The 19,050-nt window shown below is 59.7% G+C and overlaps 1 protein-coding gene across 3 annotated transcripts in view; it reads right to left on the bottom strand.

The window, feature by feature from the left end:
* Positions 1 to 1,061: 1,061 nt before the first annotated feature.
* CELSR2 (cadherin EGF LAG seven-pass G-type receptor 2) overlaps positions 1,062 to 19,050 on the bottom strand; it is a 26,408-nt gene continuing 8,419 nt past the window's right edge. Inside the window, exons 2-35 of one of the 3 annotated variants that reach the window (XM_017499235.2) lie at positions 17,482 to 18,129; positions 15,349 to 15,571; positions 14,983 to 15,098; positions 14,715 to 14,803; positions 14,171 to 14,328; positions 13,650 to 13,813; positions 13,329 to 13,454; positions 12,825 to 12,991; positions 12,258 to 12,545; positions 11,994 to 12,168; positions 11,619 to 11,760; positions 11,317 to 11,437; positions 10,727 to 10,910; positions 10,216 to 10,317; positions 9,102 to 9,196; positions 8,692 to 8,901; positions 8,001 to 8,184; positions 7,757 to 7,885; positions 7,475 to 7,655; positions 7,175 to 7,342; positions 6,947 to 7,073; positions 6,634 to 6,834; positions 6,156 to 6,330; positions 5,726 to 5,838; positions 5,469 to 5,548; positions 5,255 to 5,381; positions 5,046 to 5,168; positions 4,710 to 4,760; positions 4,365 to 4,492; positions 4,042 to 4,130; positions 3,743 to 3,937; positions 3,439 to 3,606; positions 3,105 to 3,339; positions 1,062 to 2,760 (exon numbers count right to left, since the gene is read on the bottom strand). In XM_017499235.2, the coding sequence (XP_017354724.1) occupies positions 2,733 to 2,760; positions 3,105 to 3,339; positions 3,439 to 3,606; positions 3,743 to 3,937; positions 4,042 to 4,130; positions 4,365 to 4,492; positions 4,710 to 4,760; positions 5,046 to 5,168; positions 5,255 to 5,381; positions 5,469 to 5,548; positions 5,726 to 5,838; positions 6,156 to 6,330; positions 6,634 to 6,834; positions 6,947 to 7,073; positions 7,175 to 7,342; positions 7,475 to 7,655; positions 7,757 to 7,885; positions 8,001 to 8,184; positions 8,692 to 8,901; positions 9,102 to 9,196; positions 10,216 to 10,317; positions 10,727 to 10,910; positions 11,317 to 11,437; positions 11,619 to 11,760; positions 11,994 to 12,168; positions 12,258 to 12,545; positions 12,825 to 12,991; positions 13,329 to 13,454; positions 13,650 to 13,813; positions 14,171 to 14,328; positions 14,715 to 14,803; positions 14,983 to 15,098; positions 15,349 to 15,571; positions 17,482 to 18,129 (5,510 nt within the window). In that variant the 3' untranslated portion in view covers positions 1,062 to 2,732. The remainder of the gene's footprint in view (positions 2,761 to 3,104; positions 3,340 to 3,438; positions 3,607 to 3,742; positions 3,938 to 4,041; positions 4,131 to 4,364; positions 4,493 to 4,709; positions 4,761 to 5,045; positions 5,169 to 5,254; positions 5,382 to 5,468; positions 5,549 to 5,725; positions 5,839 to 6,155; positions 6,331 to 6,633; positions 6,835 to 6,946; positions 7,074 to 7,174; positions 7,343 to 7,474; positions 7,656 to 7,756; positions 7,886 to 8,000; positions 8,185 to 8,691; positions 8,902 to 9,101; positions 9,197 to 10,215; positions 10,318 to 10,726; positions 10,911 to 11,316; positions 11,438 to 11,618; positions 11,761 to 11,993; positions 12,169 to 12,257; positions 12,546 to 12,824; positions 12,992 to 13,328; positions 13,455 to 13,649; positions 13,814 to 14,170; positions 14,329 to 14,714; positions 14,804 to 14,982; positions 15,099 to 15,348; positions 15,572 to 17,481; positions 18,130 to 19,050) is intronic. The other 2 variants (XM_017499236.2, XM_017499237.2) reach the window with 2 other exon arrangements.

Here is a 19,050-nt window from a genome sequence, read left to right as displayed (position 1 = left end):
TTTTTTTTTAAGATGGAGTCTCGCTCTGTCACCCAGGCTGGAGTGCAGTGGCTCGATCTTGGCTTACTGCAACCTCTACCTCCCGGGTTCAAGCAATTCTCCTGTCTCAGCCTCCGGAGTAGCTGGGACTACAGGCATAAGCCACCATATTCGGCTATTTTTTTGTATTTTTAGTAGAGACGGAGTCTCACCATGTTGGCCAGGCAGGTCTCGAACTCCTGAGCTCAGGTGATCTGCCCTCCTCAGCCTCTCAAATGCTGGGATTACAGGTGTGAGCCACCGTGCCTGGCTGTCTTTCTAGTTTATTGAATGGAACTTTGGCAAACACAAAACTTGGAACTAGGCCGGATGCGGTAGCTCACATCTGTGACTCCCGCACTTTGGGAAGCCAAGGTGGGAGAATCACTTGAGCCTAGGAATTCAAGACCAACCTAATCAACATAGTGAGACCCCTATCTCTATTAAATTTCAAAAGCATATATACTTATAAATATATATCATATATATACAAAAACAAATCTTAGGACAAGAAGTTAAGTTGCAAAGCACACACTTGGCTTCATTATGAGTAGCTGCTTCATTTTCCAATGGGAAAAACAACAAAGAACCCAAGCGGTGTAGTTAGGAGGCAGAGTCCCTTGGCACCATTCAATTCCCACCAGCCTCTCAACTCAGCCCTCCCTGCCTCTTGAATTCTGCCCCAGAAAACTCATCCCTGTCTAGAGCTCAGCCCTGAGGGGCGGAGCTGGAAGCCTGCCTGCCCTGTGCTGCCTCTCCCACCATGGAAGTCCCTTCTGTCCTGGTGAAAAGGACGCTTTCCAGCCCACCCATGTCTTCCTTGGAAATGCCGGGCCATGGGCTCTGTGTTCTGTTCATGATCTGCCATTTGGGAGCGATGTCGTGGACATAGGTCAAGGGACAGGCTTATCAGCCAGTGGTGTTAGAGGCCCCCTGACCTAGTGGGGCCTTCTGGGCCCTGCCAGCTCTTTTGCCTTCCAGAGACCAGGACTTCCTCCCTGTGGGAGGAGAGAGTGCCACACAGAAGCAGACAGTCACAGTGCTGTACCTGCACAGAACTAGTTTATTCAGTAGTATGGGGCATGAAAAAACAACAAAACGCTACCATATTTACAGCAACAACCAAACTGTACAATCGGATGGTTAGTATCAAGTTAGCATCCAGCATCTTTGTATTTTTTTAAGTCAAGTCATCAGTAGTAAAAACCAGTTAAATTTTTAACCCTTTGCAGGAATTGCTGAGGGGAGAGGGCAGGGGGGAGAATCCAAGGCAGAAAAGCCAGAGCCCGGCCTCACAAATGAGAAACAGGAGCCTCTCTTTCCTGCCCACAGCCTCTTTCTAGCGACCTGCTCCAGAAGGAAAGTCAGTGACAAGTCTGAAATACATGCTTGGAATAAATGGTGACTCAGATGAAGAGCAGTCAGCAAAACTGAGGAGAGGGGAGGAGAGGTGGGGAGATGGGGAAGGGGGCAAGGGGAAGGGCTGCTGGGAACACCCAGCCTGTGATGGCCACATCAGACCCCCCGGACTGGACACGAACCCATCCCAACACAAAAAGAAAATAAATAAAACAAATATATTAACTCTCTCTTCACAGGGAGCTGGGGTGGAGTCGGGGAGAAAGAGAAACAGGACCTGGTCCTTTGAAGAAGAGAGCCAATTCCAAGAAGGGGTTAAAAATAGAACATGTCTCAGAGGCCACAGCAGGTCAGACAAAGTAGTGTTTGTCTGATTTTGGGGGGTGGGGTGGGTGAGTGGACACCAGAACCCAGACTTGAAACCTGTGGGTGAGCACCCTCAGGGCGGCGGAACCAGCGAGGTGTTCACTCTTCCTCCCGCCCCCACCCACACCACAGCAAAGAAGCGCAACTTAACACGACTGGCCTGCCCAGTGCGGGGCGGGCAGGAAAAATGAAGCACTTTTGGGTCAGCAACTGAGCAAACACCTGGGCTGCCGCGCACGGCCAGAGTCCAGGAAAAGGAGAGGGGCTGGGGTGGCCTGACCCCCACCTAGGGGCACAGGCTCCCCTCAAAATGTGTTCATGCAGCATTTGGGGGTCCGGGGGCGCTGAGTCCTTCTGCCCCCTCGCCGGACAGGGCTTTTCCAGTTCCTGGGAGAGGTGGCATAGGCAGAGCAAGGTGTGCCCTTTGCCCTGGCCCCTCACCACTCTGAGGCCTGCCCGGGTGCAGCCCGAAGGGTGTGACACCCTGGGTTCGTGTGGCTTTGTCCTTTCCTTTTGGTGATGGCGAATGAGGGGCAGGCCCCCCAAGAGTCCCTCTCCTCCCAGAGGCACAGCAGATGGGAAACTGAGGAGAGGCTGGGAAGCATCCTGGGAGGTCCTATCCTCTTTGGGAAGGGAAAGGGGAGTCAAATTCCAGCATATAAAAAAAATGAATCCCTGAAGTCATGAAGAGTGGAGATCCTTTTTAAAATTCTTTTTTTCCTCTTTTCTGAAAAACTTTGTCTTGGAGATGTTGGCCCCAGGGGTCCAAAGTGCAGTGAGGGAAATGGTGGGGGGGGAGTTGGCACTAGATGGCCTTAGGTGGGGTGGGTACCCCTCCCGGCAAGGCCCAGGCTCCTCAGATGGACGTTTCGTCGCTGCTGCGGGCAGGCGATGGGGAGCAGGGCAGGATAAAGCACAAGACAGGAGCAGGGCATGAGTGCGGCTGGGGAAGGGAAGGGAGCCTCGGGCGTAGGAACCACGGCCCAGGGTTAATGCAGGAAGTTAAAGAAGAGAAATCTGGAGAGGCAGGAAAGGAAAGTGGCAGAAAAGGCAGACAGAGGGTTAGTTGGAACAGAGGAGAGAGTGAAAGCTTTCACCAGACGAAGGAAACAGGAAAGCATGCCCAGCTCCCCATCCTCCCGCACTCTGCCCTAGGCTGAGCCCAGCAGAGCCTGAGGGGTGGCCCGCCCCATAAGGCACCGTGGTTTGTGGGCACGGCATAGTAAGGGAGCTGGGCCAGTTCTGCCCATTTGTCCTCTGAATGCCAACCAGAGTCGCCCGGTGAGGCCCGGAGGCAGCTCTGGGCCCAGCAGGGGCCTCGGTGGGGCTGCACCGCATCCCACCCACCCGGCCACACTCACTCGGAGCCTGACGAGTCCTCATCCACTGTGCCTGCCTTGATGCTCATGGCGATGGGCATGACCCCGTTCAGCTGCTCCTGGAGGCTCTGCCGGGGCGGTGGGCGGGGAGGGAGGCCACCCCGGCTGCCCTCACTGGCAGAGGAGCCCCGGGAAGACCCTGTGCACTGCTCCAGGGGGAGCCGCAGGAGGCTGCTCTTCTCACTGATGGTGGGCAGACACTTCTTCTTAAGGATGCCTGCGGGCCGGGGCAGGGCTGTGAGGTGCAGCCACAGGGGAATGTGAGGAGTGAGGCTGCTGACGGGGCAAGCATGGCAGCTGGGGGTGCCGCACTCACCTTTGTGGGGCTGGACAGAAGAGCCTGGAAGGGGGCCTAGGGAACCCTGAGACAGGGCATCTCCATTCTCCCGCAGCCGCTCCTCAGGGGCTCCATTGCCACTACTCTCCTTTGCTGTGGTCCCAAAGTCTCCTGGCCAGGGGGCTTTCCCAGCCCCTGGGCCCCCATCTGGTGGGGAAAGGAAGTAGATGAGGCCCACAGAGGGGAGACAGCCAGGAGGCCACCACCCCAATCTTGCTTCAAAAGAACCTCAGGCCCACTTCCTCCCACTGGCCCCAAAGGCCACAGCCCCATGCTGGCCCACCCTTGGGAGTACTGTGCAGAGGTAATCTCTCGGCTCCCGGCCCCAGCAGGCTATCCCAGCCCTGCTCTCCAGGGAAGGTGGCCTCCTCTTCCTCCTCCTCTTCTTCTTCCTCGCTGTCTGATGAGTGGGTAGAGGCATAAGAGCCGCTCTGGTCATCTTCTAAGGACAGGTCACTATCGGAGTCCGTGTCAGGATCTAGGAGGACAGAGAGAGATCACAGCCAATCCAGCCACCTCCACCCACCTTCAGTAAAAGCCAGCCAGCTGCCCTGCTGGGCAGCCAGAGCCTTCGGTCCTCACCATGCTGCTGGTCTTGACCTTCCAGGAACAGGCCACCTGGATCCCCCAGGCCAGGGGGCCCTTGGCCAGGGTTCAGTGTGGACTCCTCCCTAGGAAGACAAGACAATGCTGCAGGGGTCAGCCTGGCCCCTTGCCCAGGGTCCCAGTCTCTCCTCTCCCCTGGAATCCTGGTTCCTGCTTTGGGTCCCTTACAGCTTCTAATCCAAGCTGGCCCCATGTCAACCACAGTGTGTGCACCGCAACTCTCAATGGCTGGCTGGCCTGGGTCCAGCATGCATGGGTCCCTCCTCCCCTCCTCCACCCTCCCATCTCCCGGGATTCACCTCAGCAAGAAGGGGATGTAGCTGGGCTGACTCTTGCCTGAGCGGCTGGCGCTGTGCAGAGAGCCGGCCGAGTCTCCATAGGGCTGGTACAGCCGTCCATCTGCATAGGGGCTGGGGCAGTTGTAGGACTAGGCAGGGAAAAGAGGGGTCAGTAAGTGGGGGAGTGGAATGGTGGGCCCCAGGCTGGGAAGTAGGAGGGTGGAGGGAGCTTGCTCTAAGTTCCATGCTCAGGGCTGAAAGAGGGGGGCCCACTTCTCTGCTGCCCCCATATTGAGGCCTGGCAATGGTCATAGTTCCAATACAGCTGTGCCACCCCTGCACACCCCCAGGGACCCCCGGACTCACTATATAATGGCTCTGTAAAAGATGGGACCAGAAACTGTCTCCTGAGAGCATCTTGGAAGACAGAAAATTTACTAACGTTCATGAGAGATTCGTAGGGACAAGGTACTCATTACCTGATTATCTGTCTCAGCCCCATCTTTCAAGTCAAAATCCTACACATCCTTTCCAGCATCTCCTCCCCAGGCCAAACAAACCATTTCACCTCCCCTTCCACCTTTCAGAAAGGGATGGATATGGAGAAAAGGGAAAGGGGAGAGGGGCCAAAAGTGCAGCCTCAAGGGGGGCTCCTATCTCCTCCTCCCTTTGCCACCTGCCTAGGACCCATGGCTCCCTCACCGAGGTCAGGGTGGACTTGGTGGTCAGAGCAGGGTCAGGGCTGGGCTTGCGGCTGCAGGCAAGCTTCAGTGCTTTCCGGACCTCCTTGCTGAGCACCACGTAGGAGAGGAAGATGAAGGGGCCCTGGCAGGCAAGAGGCAGCAACATCTGTGCGTATTCCACCACCCACAGCCCAGGTGCCTCCCCTCTCCACAGGCTGGGCCAGGTACCTGGATGCAATTGCAGGCAGCAAAGAGGTAGTGGAAGAGGAGGGTGTCGCTGTTGACAGAGAGCAGTGCCAGCAGCCACGCGGCACTCAGCAGCAGGAGGACGGCGAAAGAGGGCTGCAGCCCTGAGCTGGGTGAGGGACAGGCCATGAGTCCGGCCATGAGGCTCCCATGCTGGTGCCCACCCATAGTCCAGGCACCCCAACTCTATACTCACACAGGACCTTTCTTCTCAAAGCCCTGCCGCTGGGCAGCACAGGAGGCCCGGGCCGCCAGGATGTACAGGAAAACACTCATCTAGGCAGGGGCAGAGGGTGTGGGGTCCTCAGTGGGGACAGACGGCTTCCACCCAGCCCACAGGGCCCCATGGCCTCAGCTGTCCCTAAAGGGAGTCCTGAGGACACACGGCCTCAGTAGCAGGAGGACAGCAACGGAAGGCCACGGGTGACACCCAAACCACCTGCTAGCACTCACCGAGACGGCAAAGGCCACTGGGCCAGCAAAGCTCCAGATGAGCGTGTCATAGATGGAGAGCCAGCAGAAGTCAGGGTTCCCATAGCCCTCAGGGTCCAGGCCCACGGCCAGCCCTGGAGCATGGAAACAGATGGCAGCAGGGGAGGGGCGGTGAGGGGCCTGGGAAGTAGGGCTGCAGGCAGGTGGGCTCACAGGGCTGGGCATGAAGCCTGGAAAAGGGTTCCGCCCACTATAAGCCCCTGGATAGGGGAGCGACTGCTGGGTGGTGGCCTCAGAGTCTGGGTTAAACTAGAGGGACACCTGTGAATAAGCTAGCCTGAGGCATGTGGCTGGGGCCTCAGGGCCTGTATGTGGGTGGGAGAACATGGCACGAAGGTGGACCTGGGGCCTAGAGATGTGGGACCCCAAGGCCGGGAATGGGTGGGGGTACCTGTGATGAAGGCGGGCACGCCCCAGCCCAGCATGTAGTAGAAGCGCATGGGGCCTGCGTTGACGTCGCGCACCTCAGTGAGTGCCCGGTACAGGTGCAAGGCCTCCAGCAGAGCCCAGGAAAAGGTGCAGAGGTACAGGAAGTGCAGCAGGATGGCGATGACTGTGCAGGCAAACTGAGGGTCCAGGCCAGGCCGGGTCAGTGACTGGGGCCCACCCAGAGCACAAGCTCTGCATCGGGTCAGGCAGGGAGGAGGGCCTGGGTATTGGGAACTGCTTTGTGGGAAGCCTGGGCCAAAGGCCGGTGCCTGTAGGATGCTGGGGGATTCCCGGGGAGCTGGAGAAGAGGAAACCCTGGGCCAGGCACTGCGCTAGGCACCTTATCAGAGCTTATGGTGCAGGAGCAGGGATTGCCAGTGGGGGCTGAGGAGGGCGCCTGAGAAGGAGGGGACAGTCTCTGGGCAGTAGGAGCATCTTACAGGGAGGTCGGCCTGGTTGATTCCCAGGAGGAAGACCAGCTGCGCCAGGCCCAGGGCAGCTGTCAGGTTCCGCCGGATGCCGTGTTGGTTGGAGCGCAGGACACGCAGGAGAGTGAGGAAGAAGAAGGTGAGCAAAAGGGCGGCCAAGGTGATACCTAGAGCCACATATGTCAGTGTCTTCAGTGGCAGGATCTCCCCATTCTGCAGAGTGGGTGGCAGGGGGCCAGGGAATTAGGAAGGACAGGGCCTGAGCACCCAGCCCCATGCCCTGGGTGCCCACCCACAGGTCTGCAGCTGCCCCTGTGGGCCCCACCTCCCGCCGGGACACATCCATGAGCACAGCGAAGCTCGTCATATGGTTGCACTGGCAGCTGACATGGCTCTCATTGCGGAAGACGACTTCACAGCCTCTGGCCGACCAGCCACCTGTGCCACTGACCCTGTGTGAGGAAGTCAGGGTCAGGGAGACAAGGAGGGTGGGGCATCCAGGGACCTGGGCTTTTGGCCCAAAGCCTTGGGGGTGAGGGCAGCGCAGGCTCACAGGATTGAATGGTTCCAGAAGACACAGATGGGTTTGGTTCGCTCCTCTGTCTCCAGCAGGCGGAACTGCACCGTGACGGGCTTGTCCAGGGCCCGGGGCAGAAGCTCCTCATCGTCATGGACGCTGATGCTCACCACGGGTGTGTTGATGATCGGGCGTTTGGGGACCCTGATGTGGGGCAGGCAGGTGCACATTCACCACAGCAGTCACATGACTGGGGAGACACCCTCGACACCCTCCTGCCTCAGCACTCACTGCCCGACCCAAACCCCAACCCACCCCTGTCCCCTGGTTGCTGACCTCAGGCTGCGCTTGTCGGGGTCATAGTTATGGGGCAGTAGCCCGGCCAGGGTGCGGTAGATGATGACACTGGCCACAGCTTCACCCTGGCTCAGCTCCGGGTGCCGTCGCTGCCGCCGTGCCAGCTCCTCTGACTCCTGGGCCTCTCCAGGGCCCGCGGGCCTGACCATGGGGGGCGTCTCTGGGAGGGGACACTGTCACACTTAGCTGGGCCCTGCCTTTGGTGGAGTTTCCATAGACACCAAGATCCAGCTCCCATCCCAATCCGTGGTCACCACTGACCTCTGAAGACAGACTCAGGCAGAATGACCGTTGTCTCAAGGTCTGGGGGTCGCTCCCCACGCAGCGCCTCGTAGCGGGGCAGCTTGGCCCCGGCAAAGTTCCCCTTGTCCAAGCGTACTACGGAGATGACTAGGGAAGGGGATGGTCACCGATTGGACCTGGGAGGCAAGCAGGCCCCCAGCATGGCCGCCCTCGGGGGGGACTCCCTCCACACACCCCTTCCCAACCCAGGCACCAGCCTCACCAATGTTGGGCGTGACGATGGTGAAGGGGCTTAGGTAGGTGTGCCGCATGTTCTGGGCCAGGGCGCTGGCGTACGCCTCATAGTGCTGGAGCAGCCAGGCGGTGCCACCCTCTGTCTGCTGGATCAGCTCCCAGTGCCGCTTGTTGGCTGCGTCCAGGAGGGCGCTGCCCACCCGCAGCAGATTCTGGGGTGGGCAAGGTCACAGTGGGTGTGCTCACGGCCCACACCTGACATCCACCAGGGAGTCCTGGCCTGTGCCTGGGCCATTCCCCGCTCTCCACCAGGCCCCTCCCTCCGCGCTCACCATTGCCTCCCCCCGAAATGCTCCTGGATCGCACTGCCCACTCAGGTCACCGGATGCTCTGCCCCTAAGCCCTCCTCCTCATTCTCTACATAAGAACTTCCCAGCCCTGTGCCTGGACCCACACAGATGTCCTGAGATACTGCTTCCTCCCAGCCTGTGGTACCACAGACTGGCCTCCGCTCTGGGTCAGACACACACACCTTATAATGAGAAGGGTTGGGAAGAGGGGCCGGGCCAGGGCTCACAGGATTTCATGGAAGCCTCTTGCCAGCAGCCAGCTCCCCATAGGTGGGTGGGAGGGCCCCCTCTGGCCACCAGGTTGCCAGGAGCAGGCTCGCTTACCATGACCCCATCTAACCAGCCAGCCCTGCATCCTCTAAGCCCCACCTCAGTGAAGTGCACGTCCTGCGTGGCGGACAGCCCGAAGCCTCGCTGGGTGCTCTCGTGGGCCAGCAGTCGCGTGGCCAGCTGGTAGGCCACCTTGACATCGCTACCAAAGTAGCCAGCAGTGTGCTGCGTGGCATTGCGCAGGAGCAGGGCCAGCCGCTGGGAGCGCCCTGAATCCAGACCTGACTCATTCCGTTGCAGCCGCTCAGCCTAGATGGGAGAAAGTGGAGTGAGGGCAGAACTCTGGAGCAAAAGAACCTCAGGAGAGGGGAAGGATGGCCTCTCTAGCTGGGAGCCTAGGAACACACGGGCTGGAATTCCAGAATCTCCTTTCTCAAAGATGGGAGTGGGGGCAAGTGAGACTCAGGGCAAAGGAGAGGGAAAAGGTGGCGATGAGGGGGTTCACTTACGAAGCCCTTCAGCTCTGAGAAGGTGACGGATGTGCAGTTGAAGAGGCTTGGGGGGAGCCACCCCCTGTGCTCGTCACAGTGGCGCACAGCAGTCCCTGGGGGAAGGAAGCCAAGAGGGCTGCCTCAGGGAGACACACAGGAAGCCCCTGAGAATGGCTGAGAGGTTCTGCTGGAGGCCAGCACCTCATGGGCCAGGGACAATGATGAGCAAACAAGGGCCCTGGTGAAACAGGAAGATAGGTATATAGAACACTAGAGCCAAAAAACCTCTGCAAGATCGGTCCACACAGGGGCTCTGGGGGAATAGGGCATACGATCTCCTTGAGCTCCCATCACTGCCTGTCTCCAGCCACGACTTTGTGTTCTTGGCCACGCCCTGCCTATGAACCTGCTCATCGCCAGTCCAGGACCAGTTCCAGCCCCCATCCTGGGCTGGGTCTCCTGGATCAGCGGCCAACACCCCCTACTCCCTAGACTGTCTGCCTTTGTGGTGGCGTAACTCCAGGACTCGGTGTTGAGCAAATGACAGGAACCCTGCATGATTCATCTTTGAATCTCTAGCACGGTCCTATGCCGAGCACAGTGCAGGTTTTTCAGCATTTTTGTTAAGAGTCCAAGATGTGGCCAGGCGCAGTGGCTCACACCTGTAATCCCAGCACTTTGGGCGGCTGAGGCGGGCCGATCACGAGGTCAGGAGTTTGGGACCAGCCTGGCCAACATAGTGAAACCGTTTCTACTAAAAATGCAAAAAAAAAAAAAAAAATGCTGGGTGTTGTGGGTGCCTATAATGCTAGCTACTCAGAAGGCTGAGGCAGGAGAATTGCTTGAACCCAGGAGACAGAGGTTGCAGTGAGCCAAGATTGTGCCACTGCACACCAGCCTGAGTGACAGTGTGAGAATTCGTCTGAAAATTAAAAAAAAAAGTCCAAAATGTAGGCACGCCTGGGCAACATTGGGGAGGGGACCGTGAGCCAAGGAAGACAGGAAATGAAATCCCAGGACCTGGAGGCCAGAAAGTGGGGTCCCTGGATCTTCAGCCAGGAACTTCCTGCCCTCATCCCACTGCTGGCAGAGGCCATGTCCTCAATATCACATTGGGGCCTCCAACACCTACCAAAGGAGCCTTTGGGGCAGGGAGCAGCAGCGGGCAGCCCGAAGCGGGTACGGGGCCACCAGATCCCAGCCTCTATCGCCCGTGGGCAGCTGTCGTAATTCACTGCAGAGAAGAGCACACGGTCACGGGGGAGCAGCCCTCCCTCTGCAGTCCTGCCCAGGCTCCCCAGCCCTCCCTCTGCCGTCCTGCCCAGGCTCCCCAGCCCTCCCTCTGCCGTCCTGCCCAGGCTCCCCAGCCCTCCCTCTGCAGTCCTGCCCAGGCTCCCCAGCCCTCCCTCTGCAGTCCTGCCCAGGCTCCCCAGCCCTCCCTCCGCTCATGAGTAGTTGCCGTAATTCACTGCGGGGAAGAGCATATGGTCACCCAGGAGCAGCTCTCCTTCTGCGGTCCTGCCTTGGCACCCCAGCCTCCCTCGGCCTCCTCAGGTATGCAACCAGCCCTTTCCTGGCTTCCCTGGGGTGCAGGTGCCTGGCACACTGTGAGGAGGGCTGCCTACTCATCCTGGGAGCCCCACCTTCACAGCCATTGGTGGTGACCTCAGCAAAAGGGTTGTCGCAGCGGTCACACTGACGCCCGATGACGCCTGGCTTGCATGGACACTGGCCGTCCTCAGGGTCACAGACTCGGGACAAAGAGCCTGTGGGGTAGCAGTCACACAAGAGGCAGGTGGGGCTGCCCGGGGGCCGGTAGTGGTTCTCCTGAGAAAGGAGGGAGGAAAGGCATCACTGGCCAGGCTCTTCCCAGGATACCCAGCTGTGGCCCCTCTGGAGAGGGTCCCAACCTCAGGTCCCCTCAGGAGTAGTATTCAAAATAATTAACACAGGCAGTGCTCTGGAGTTGAACCTATTGGCAAGATGTCACAATCAGAATAGACTACAAACCACCACCACACCAGGCCCAGAGCTCACGGGTTACACGTCGGCACAGGGTCCCCTGTGCCTCTGACACATGAAGGTAAGCAACCAACCACCCTGCCCTTGAGAGCAAAGGCACGTGGTGCTCAGCTCTGCAGGAAGACCCATCTCTATAGCCTCCCCTCGAAGGGCCCGGAGATGTGGACAGAGGCCCAAGTGGCCTCAGTGGAGGCTTGCTTGGGGCTGTCACCTTGCAGTGGCACTCGCCGCTGGTCTTGTTGCAATCTGGGTCAAAGCCTTTGCTGACGTCACAGTTGCATGGGCCACACGTGGGATGTCCCCACCAGCCACGGGGACAAGGCTGGTCAATCCTGCAGAGAGGGACCCGGGCAGGCATGAGCTCCCCCTGCCACTCCCACCTAACCTAGGTGAGCCCCGCATGGCCCTTCTGACCCTGGCTGCGGGTCAGCCAGGCTTTCAGGGCTCTGAGGGACACACCAGAGAGGAGGAGCAGACACTGTGACCTGCTGCCTCACGCCCTGGTCCACTTACCTGGTCTCACAGTATGGCCCAAGGTAATTTGGGGGACACTCGCAGGTATAGCCATGGGGTGCACTGGGCTTGCGGGTACACACGGACTGGTGCTCACACGGGTTCAGGTCACACACATTAGTACAGTTGTCACCATAGTAACCTGGCACCAGAAGGACCAGAGAGGCTCATTCCCCACCCTCCCCTGGCGCCACCTTCCATCACACCCACCTTCATCTGTTTCTTCCCCTCTGAGCATCCTATTGGCTGGCTATGGCTTTGTTGTGTAGGTGACTAAGGCTCAGAGGGGTGATGCGATGCCCCAGGTCACACAGCAGCCAGCACATGGCCCCAGGCACCCGATAACCTGCCCACTGCCTCGGAACCTTAGCACACCTGGATCACAGCTGCAGGAGAAGCTGTCCCAGTCGTTGCTGCAATAGCTGTTGGCAGGACACGGGTTTGAGTCACAGGGATCAGGGAGGCTGCAGCCTTGCTCCACGTTGACGCTCTCCCCACGGCTGGGGTCCAGGCTGTTAACCCCCTCCGGCGTGTCGCTCACCCGCACACCCTGGGAGGGACAGAAGCAGCGCTGCCCTTAGTGGAGTGGGGCTGCAGGTGGTGGGGGAGTGGGAGGGGAGGGCAGGGCAGGACACTCACCTGCAAACAGCCCCGAAAGCCACGGACAACACCGCCGGCTGGCCCAGGTACTCCGCCCACTGTTATGTTGCTCAGGTGCAGACCATGCAGCCGGGGGCCCAGGTTGCCCTCTGCTCTCTGCTGCCCATAGTCGAAGGACAGAATGGCATGGCCAGGTCCCCCACTGGCTCCCAGTGCCAGCTGTGCATGGTGCCAGTCACCGTCATTGGCCCGGCCTGGCTCCAGACGGACAGAGGAGGCCTGGAGCCCTGTGCCCTCCACGCTCAGCACCACATGGCCCTCCCACAGCTGACACCAGGAGGAAAGAAAGCAGGGTCAGCAGACGGCCATAATCACTCTTCTCCAGCCCACAGTTCCCCTTTCTGGACCACCAAACCCATGCTGCTGCCCCACTGAGGCCGAGAGGAAAGCGTATTTATTTCCCTCAGGCCCAACAGGTGGCAGCACTGACCCAACGAATCCAGCGGCCTCTGTATGTCCCCACCTCTGCCCAGGACCTGCCCAGCCATTTCTGTCCAGCCGCCAGAGGCTAGCAGGCCTGGGCCGGCCCACCCCTCCCTGCATCACCTGTAGGGTGATGGTGCTGCGCCCCCTGGTGACGGCCTGCAGCAGGACACCATCGGCCTGGCGCGTGCGGAACATGAGGCTGAGATGCCAGGGCTGGGAGATGGGCAGGGAGAGGCCATGCCAGGCCACCAGGCTGCTGCCCAGGAAGTGCTGTGGATTGGCCATTTCTGGGGAGGCAGAAAAAGGCAGCCTGTGATGGGCGGAGCCACAGAGGGCCCTGGGGATGTGATGCTTAGCGGAGGTGACTGCACGGAGGCAGCACCCACTCCCCTCATCAGCCCCGCCCTCCAGAGTACGTACCTGCCCTGGGCCAGCCCCACGCTGTGCCCAGGCCTGCCTCTGACTGGCCCCTTTGTCTCCATTGCTGCCCTCTCAGGGCTCTGCCCAGACACGCTTTTCCACCCACAGCCCGGCTCAGCAGAGCCCTGCCCAGTGCCTGCCCCCACCCTGCCAGTTCCCAGATTGTTGATGGCACCCAGGCCTCGGCCTCTGACAGCCTCCTACCCTGAGCGCAGCTCTTGCCCCCGAAGCCCAGGGGGCACTCGCAGCTGAACGCATCCCACTGGTTCACACAGGTGCCCCCATTGTGGCAAGTGTTGCTGTCACACACGTTCTTCTTGGCAGGGCAGCCTGGAATGGAAAGAAGGTGGCTCAGTGGTCCCGAACTGGGGACCTCAAGAGGAAGCCTGTGGGGTTCTCAAGAGGAAGCCTGTGGCAGTGGCTAGAGAGGCCTCTGAGACCCTCCATTCCAGCATTCTCACACCAGGCATGGCCCCTCCTCTCGGCACTGGGATCCCAGCCTGGCTCCACCCTGGGCCCCCATACCAGGCACAGTGCCATTGTTGGCAATGAAGTCAGCCATGTCTATGTGCCGGCTGTCCACCTGGAGGTTCCGCATGCAGCCCACAAAGTGCCGCATTCGGACTGGGAAGCTCTCGGGCAGGTCAGGCACCCCACCTAGCAGCAGAGGACCCGTCAGATCCAGAGACCTGGGGGAGCAAAGACAGTGGCAGCAAAAGGGTGGGCTGGGAGCTTCCGTTCCTCCACTCACCCTGTCACCAGGCCAAAGACAGGAAGGACCTAGCAAGTGTCCAAGGGGTCCTGCAGAGCAGCGCTCAGGAAAGGGGTCACCCCCACCTGGAACTGCTCTTGAACACCCCACCCCTCCCCAGACTGCCCCACAGGGTCTAGCTCTGATTCCCTCAACTCGACCCCCACCCCCAGGGCTGAACAGGGGCTAAGGGAGGTAAAGGGAGGGAGCCCCCAAAAGCCTACCCTTTCCACCTTCCCTCCCTGCCTGGCCCTGCCCTCGCTTCACCCCATCCCTGGCCCTTTCCCCTGCTCACTTCTTGCTGCCACCCTGGGTGCCCTGGGCAGCACAGGAGTAGTTGCCCAGCACAGATCCAAAGCGCAGGGCCACCCCTGTGTCACAGCCATCCACGGTCACCACGGCCACCTTCTGCTCAGATGGGCCCTGCGGGAGCCCTGTCTGACCCAACAGTGGCTGTGGACAAAAAGAGCAGAGAAGGGAGACGCTGGGCAGGGGGCCCACTAGGTTCATGGCCAGCACACACTGGGCACCTCTGTGTACCCACACACCCAGACACATGTACACGCACGCACATACACACGTGTGTTCATGTGGTTTATACACATAACTACCTTCCTCAGTGTCTGAGTCTGCACCCGCCTAGGGGAACAGTGAGCATGGAGCTCCCTGAGGAGCTGAGGCGGGAATGCCCAGCAAGGTGGCACCTTCCCAGCCACTCCCTTCCTCTCAGCCAGAAATGCCCTGACCAGCCCACCCAAGCCTGGAGGCAGGGCCACTCAGGGCTGGGCAAGCACCTGAGCCAAGAATAGAACCCCCACCCTCTTGCCCTCCGCACCCACCTTATTGTAGTATTTCAGCTGCACCGTGTGCCACTGGCCGTCACTGACCCCTCCAGGTATGAATGGGGACACGGTGGTGGTTGACTCCCCTGGGGAAAGGACTAGGTGAGTTGGGACGCCAGATGAGCACTGGGAATGATGGTGTTGGGGGTGCCAATGGCTGAGGCTGGGCCCAGCTTTGGCTGAGAGAGTATGTGGCTTGGGGTCAAGGGCTGGGAGACTTGGGGCCTTTGGAAGATAGGCATGGCCGGGGGACAACTGCAATCACCTGCAGAGAAGGTGAGCTGGACCTGCTCCTGGATCACCTCAAGGGCCACAAAGTCATGCTTCTCATTGAAACGCCCATTGTACAACAGCAACCCTTCGCGCTCTTTTGTGGCAAACCTGAACAGGAGTCGGGGATGGGGGCAGGGAATGGAGCATCCACCTGAGTGCCAGCACCCCAGCCACCTAACCAGCACAGGGGAAGGAGATCTGTGGGCAGAACCACAGGCAACTCCAAGAGCAGACCTGGCTCTGCCAGCAGCCTGCTCCACGCTCTTTCACTGCGTGACCTCTCACTTCACTCACAGAACAGGAGGCTCCTCAGACGCCCACCAGGCCCGATCCCCACCCCCAGCGCCCGGTCACTCACGAGAGGGCCAGGGTGAAGTGGAAACGCTGGCGCAGGCCACGAAAGGTGATGAAGGAGCGGGCGGGGAAGCTGCGCGTGGTCACCTGGCAGTAGGGCTTCTCGAAGTCTCCAGATGGGCAATCGCACTTGAAACCGCCCACCAGCAGATTGACACAGGTGCCCCCATTCTTGCAGACACCCGGGGTGCAACGGCCTGAGCGAGCACTCACCTCACAGTGCTCACCTGGACAAGAGGAAAGGCCGGTGAGTACCAAGGACCTGAGGACAGGAGTGGAACTGAGACCCCCGAACCCAGTGATAGCTCCCATGGCCTCCCATGACCCTCGTCATACTCCCCAAACTTCCCAGGCATCCCTACTTCCTCTTGGTGCCATATTCTCTGGGACCTACAGTCCCCAGCCCTTCCTGGGCACCCTGTTTGGCTCACTGAGCCACTCCCACCACAGCTCCACACACGGCTCCCCTGCAAGTTCCTCGGAGTTCGCAGCCCCTTCCCTATGCCTATTTAGGTTTCATAAGCACAGGCCTGCTGGGGCCCCTGGTTGTAAGGCCAGTATCCTGGGAGCCTTCGGTGTCACCCATCAAGCACGCCTGGGGTGTCCTGGCCCCCAAGAGGGTAAATGCATGAGCCTGCAGGACGGTGAGAGGGCTGGGAGCCACCCTCCTCCCTCCTCCCACCTTTCTCCCTCCTTCTTCCCTCCCTCCCTCCCACTGGTGCTTTTGTCCCTCTCCTGCACTGAGATCAGTTTTCCTCCCTGGGGATGGGACCAGGCTTCCACTTAGATTTGTCTGGGTTATGGGGGAGTAGGAAAGAGAAGCTGGGGAGTCCCCAGGAATGGGACAGAGGACTCCCACCTTGAGCCCTGGGGTCCAGACTGAGGACCTCTCTGCACCCGGGAGATGCTGAGAGTGGGAAACTGAGCCCTGGGAGCAGACAAGGATTCGACAGTGGAGCTGAAAACTCCAACATCAGATGGGAACCACCCCTTTCTCTCCCTCCCCATTCCCAGATTCTAGAGATAGGTTCTCAGCTCCTGTGCCTAGTGACTGGCCCTTGTTTCCATGGAAACTGTTGTTCGCCTACTCTAACCCCCCCCAACCACCCCACCATCCTCCTGGACAAAGACTCCTCTCCCCTCCCCCAAGCCCGCCCCTCCCCTTCCCCCCACCCCTAGCAGCGGCAGAGAGAAGTCAAGTCTGGCAAGTTCTGGGCAGGAAGATGCAGCGGGGAAGGGAGTGGGGCCTGCCTATGGCCGCTGGCAGAGCCAGTGGGCATGACCCTGGAGGACAGGGAGCAGGGCCTCAGCATCTAGGAAGGAAGGGCCCATAGGGAAGAGGAGGAAGGAGTATCCTGAGAAGAAGCAGGAGCCTGAAGGGAGGGGTCAGGAGCACAGAGCAGAGGCAGTGAGCATAGACTTCAGCTGACAGGCCAACAGGGAAGCCATCTAGCCAGGGCCCTCTTATACCCACACCTGGGCAGAGGTGGAGCCATCCTGCCCAGGTCCACCCAGATGTAGTGATCTTCTGGAGCACCCCATCTCAGAACCCAACCCCCTCCAGTTCCCTCAGCCCTTCTAAGTCTTCCCCTTAATGCCTGGGGAGAAAAGCATTTGCTGCAGCTCAGAAAGGGAACTGGCTTAGCCATGGGGAGGCCAGGTTCTAGCCCCAGCCTCACCTCGAAACCAGCTGTGACATGAGACCAGGAGCAAGTCACCCAATCTCAGTGTTCCCTTAAAGCCAACACCTTCCACGAACCAGCTCTTTCCAAGTATCAAATTAATTACATTAATCCTCACAACTAACTTATGACCCAAGTACATTCATTACCTCCATTTCAAATTACTTAGGGCCAGAGAGGTTAAGTAACTTGTTCAAGGTCACACAGCTTCTAATAGTGGCAAAGCTGAGACCCGAAGCCAGGCTGACTGGCTCTGGACACAGCTCTGTCCGCAGTGACACTACCTGTACGTCCTGTACACAGCAGGGAGAAGCACTCCTTGCACTGCCTTCCTCAGTGGGCTGCTGTCAGGGAGTGGGTGGGATTTATGATCGCCCAGTGTCACTGCACCTCACTGGGGAAGAGAATGAGTCAGCCTTCTGAGGCTGCCCCATGGGTCCCCTCCCTTGGCTTACCCGTGTAACCATCACGACAGAGGCAGGTGTAGCCTCCCTCGCGGCTGCGGCAGCGCCCGTGGGGGCCGCAGGGCCGCGAGTAGCAGAGGTCCACCTCGGTCTCGCAGTAGTCACCCGTGAAGCCGGGCGGGCAGCGGCAGCGCAGCCCCCCGACGGGGTGGATGGGCCGGAAGAGCACGGAGGAGGAGGCAATGAAGGGCGCGGAGGAGTCGAAGCGCAGCACCGACACGCAGCGCATGTAGTTCTCGCAGGGCTCACGCAGGCAGATGTTGTCGTCGAAGGGCAGCACGCGCTGCGCCGAGATGGCCGTCAGCAGGCTGCGGTTGAGGTACAGGCGCTCCTGCAGGTCCTCGGAGGGCAGGAAGGGCGGCCCGCCCCCAGGCCCTGGCGGCTGGCCCACCGACAGGCTCACGTTGAGGATGTGGCCGCCGGGGGCGTCGGTGTCCCGCTGCACGTTGAAGACCACCACGTGGTCCGGTGGTGTGGCCAGCGTGGCGGCCACCGCCTGGATGAAGAGGCCCAGCAGTGGTGACAGGAAGCGCTCGGGTGACATGTCCTCCAGGCGCAGCGTGATGCTGTGGGTGAGCATCTCATCCGTGATGATGGTCACACGCAGGGCGCACTGGGCCGTCACGCTGTGCACGCCATCTGTGGAGAGGGACACTGGTCAGGACTCAGCCTGGGGTGGGGGGCCCAGTCACAGACCCGTGCAGGTGCGTGGAGAAGGCCCTCCACAGGAGCCAGGGCTGAAATTTAGCCTGCATATTTCTGCATCACCCTCCAGGAAAGGCTCTCCTCTCCAACTGGCATAAGGGTGCTGAGCCAGGTATGTCACCTGTGGGCCGGTCCCTCCTTCAGGGATCAAGGGTGAAATTTGCAGAAGTTCTCTTTGCATCCTTTCCCAAAACCTTCCGTGGTAGATGCAGGGCACACCTCTTAATGTTCCTGCGCCTTTCCCTGCCCAAACCAGGCTCCTACTCCCTTCCACCAGACTCTGCACTGCCTCGCACAGAAACCCTATGTTGTCTCTTTCATACTTTTCTACAGGGTCCAGAGCATCCTGAGACCCACAAAAATCATCTCCCTGCCCCCTCAGCCTCTACACCTCAACACCACAATAATCACAACCATGGCTGTGTTCCCCACTCCCCAACTGCAGCAGAGAGTGGGGGGGGGTAAACTGGGTCAGTGGGCCACCTTGTCCCCCTCCCACTGAGCCCTGTGGCTGCTTGGGCGCAGACTTGCTATCCCCATGGCAACACCTAACACAAAGCATTCCCGCCCAACTCCCTGGGCTGCTGTGGGTAGCCTGGGGAGCCCCACCCCACGAAATACAGTTGACCCAGGTTAACCAGTGACAACATCAACCACTGCCCCATGCTGGCGACAGGGTGAGTGGGGGTGGGGGACCGGGAGGTCAGAGATAGAAGGGCCTGGGCAGCTCTCCACTCCAAGACCCCAGAGCCCCACTGGGCCAGTCTCTTCTCTGGCCCTAGGGCCTCTAGCTACTCATCGCCCACTTGGCTAGCGCATTACACCCAAATGCCTGCCATACCTCCAGGCAACACA

The sequence above is a fragment of the Cebus imitator genome, unplaced genomic scaffold (genome assembly GCF_001604975.1).
Source record: "Cebus imitator isolate Cc_AM_T3 unplaced genomic scaffold, Cebus_imitator-1.0 Scaffold256, whole genome shotgun sequence".
Classification (NCBI taxonomy): Eukaryota; Metazoa; Chordata; class Mammalia; order Primates; family Cebidae; genus Cebus; species Cebus imitator.
The sequence above is the reverse complement of the archived record's forward strand: the minus strand, read 5'-3'. Positions and strand labels throughout refer to the sequence as shown.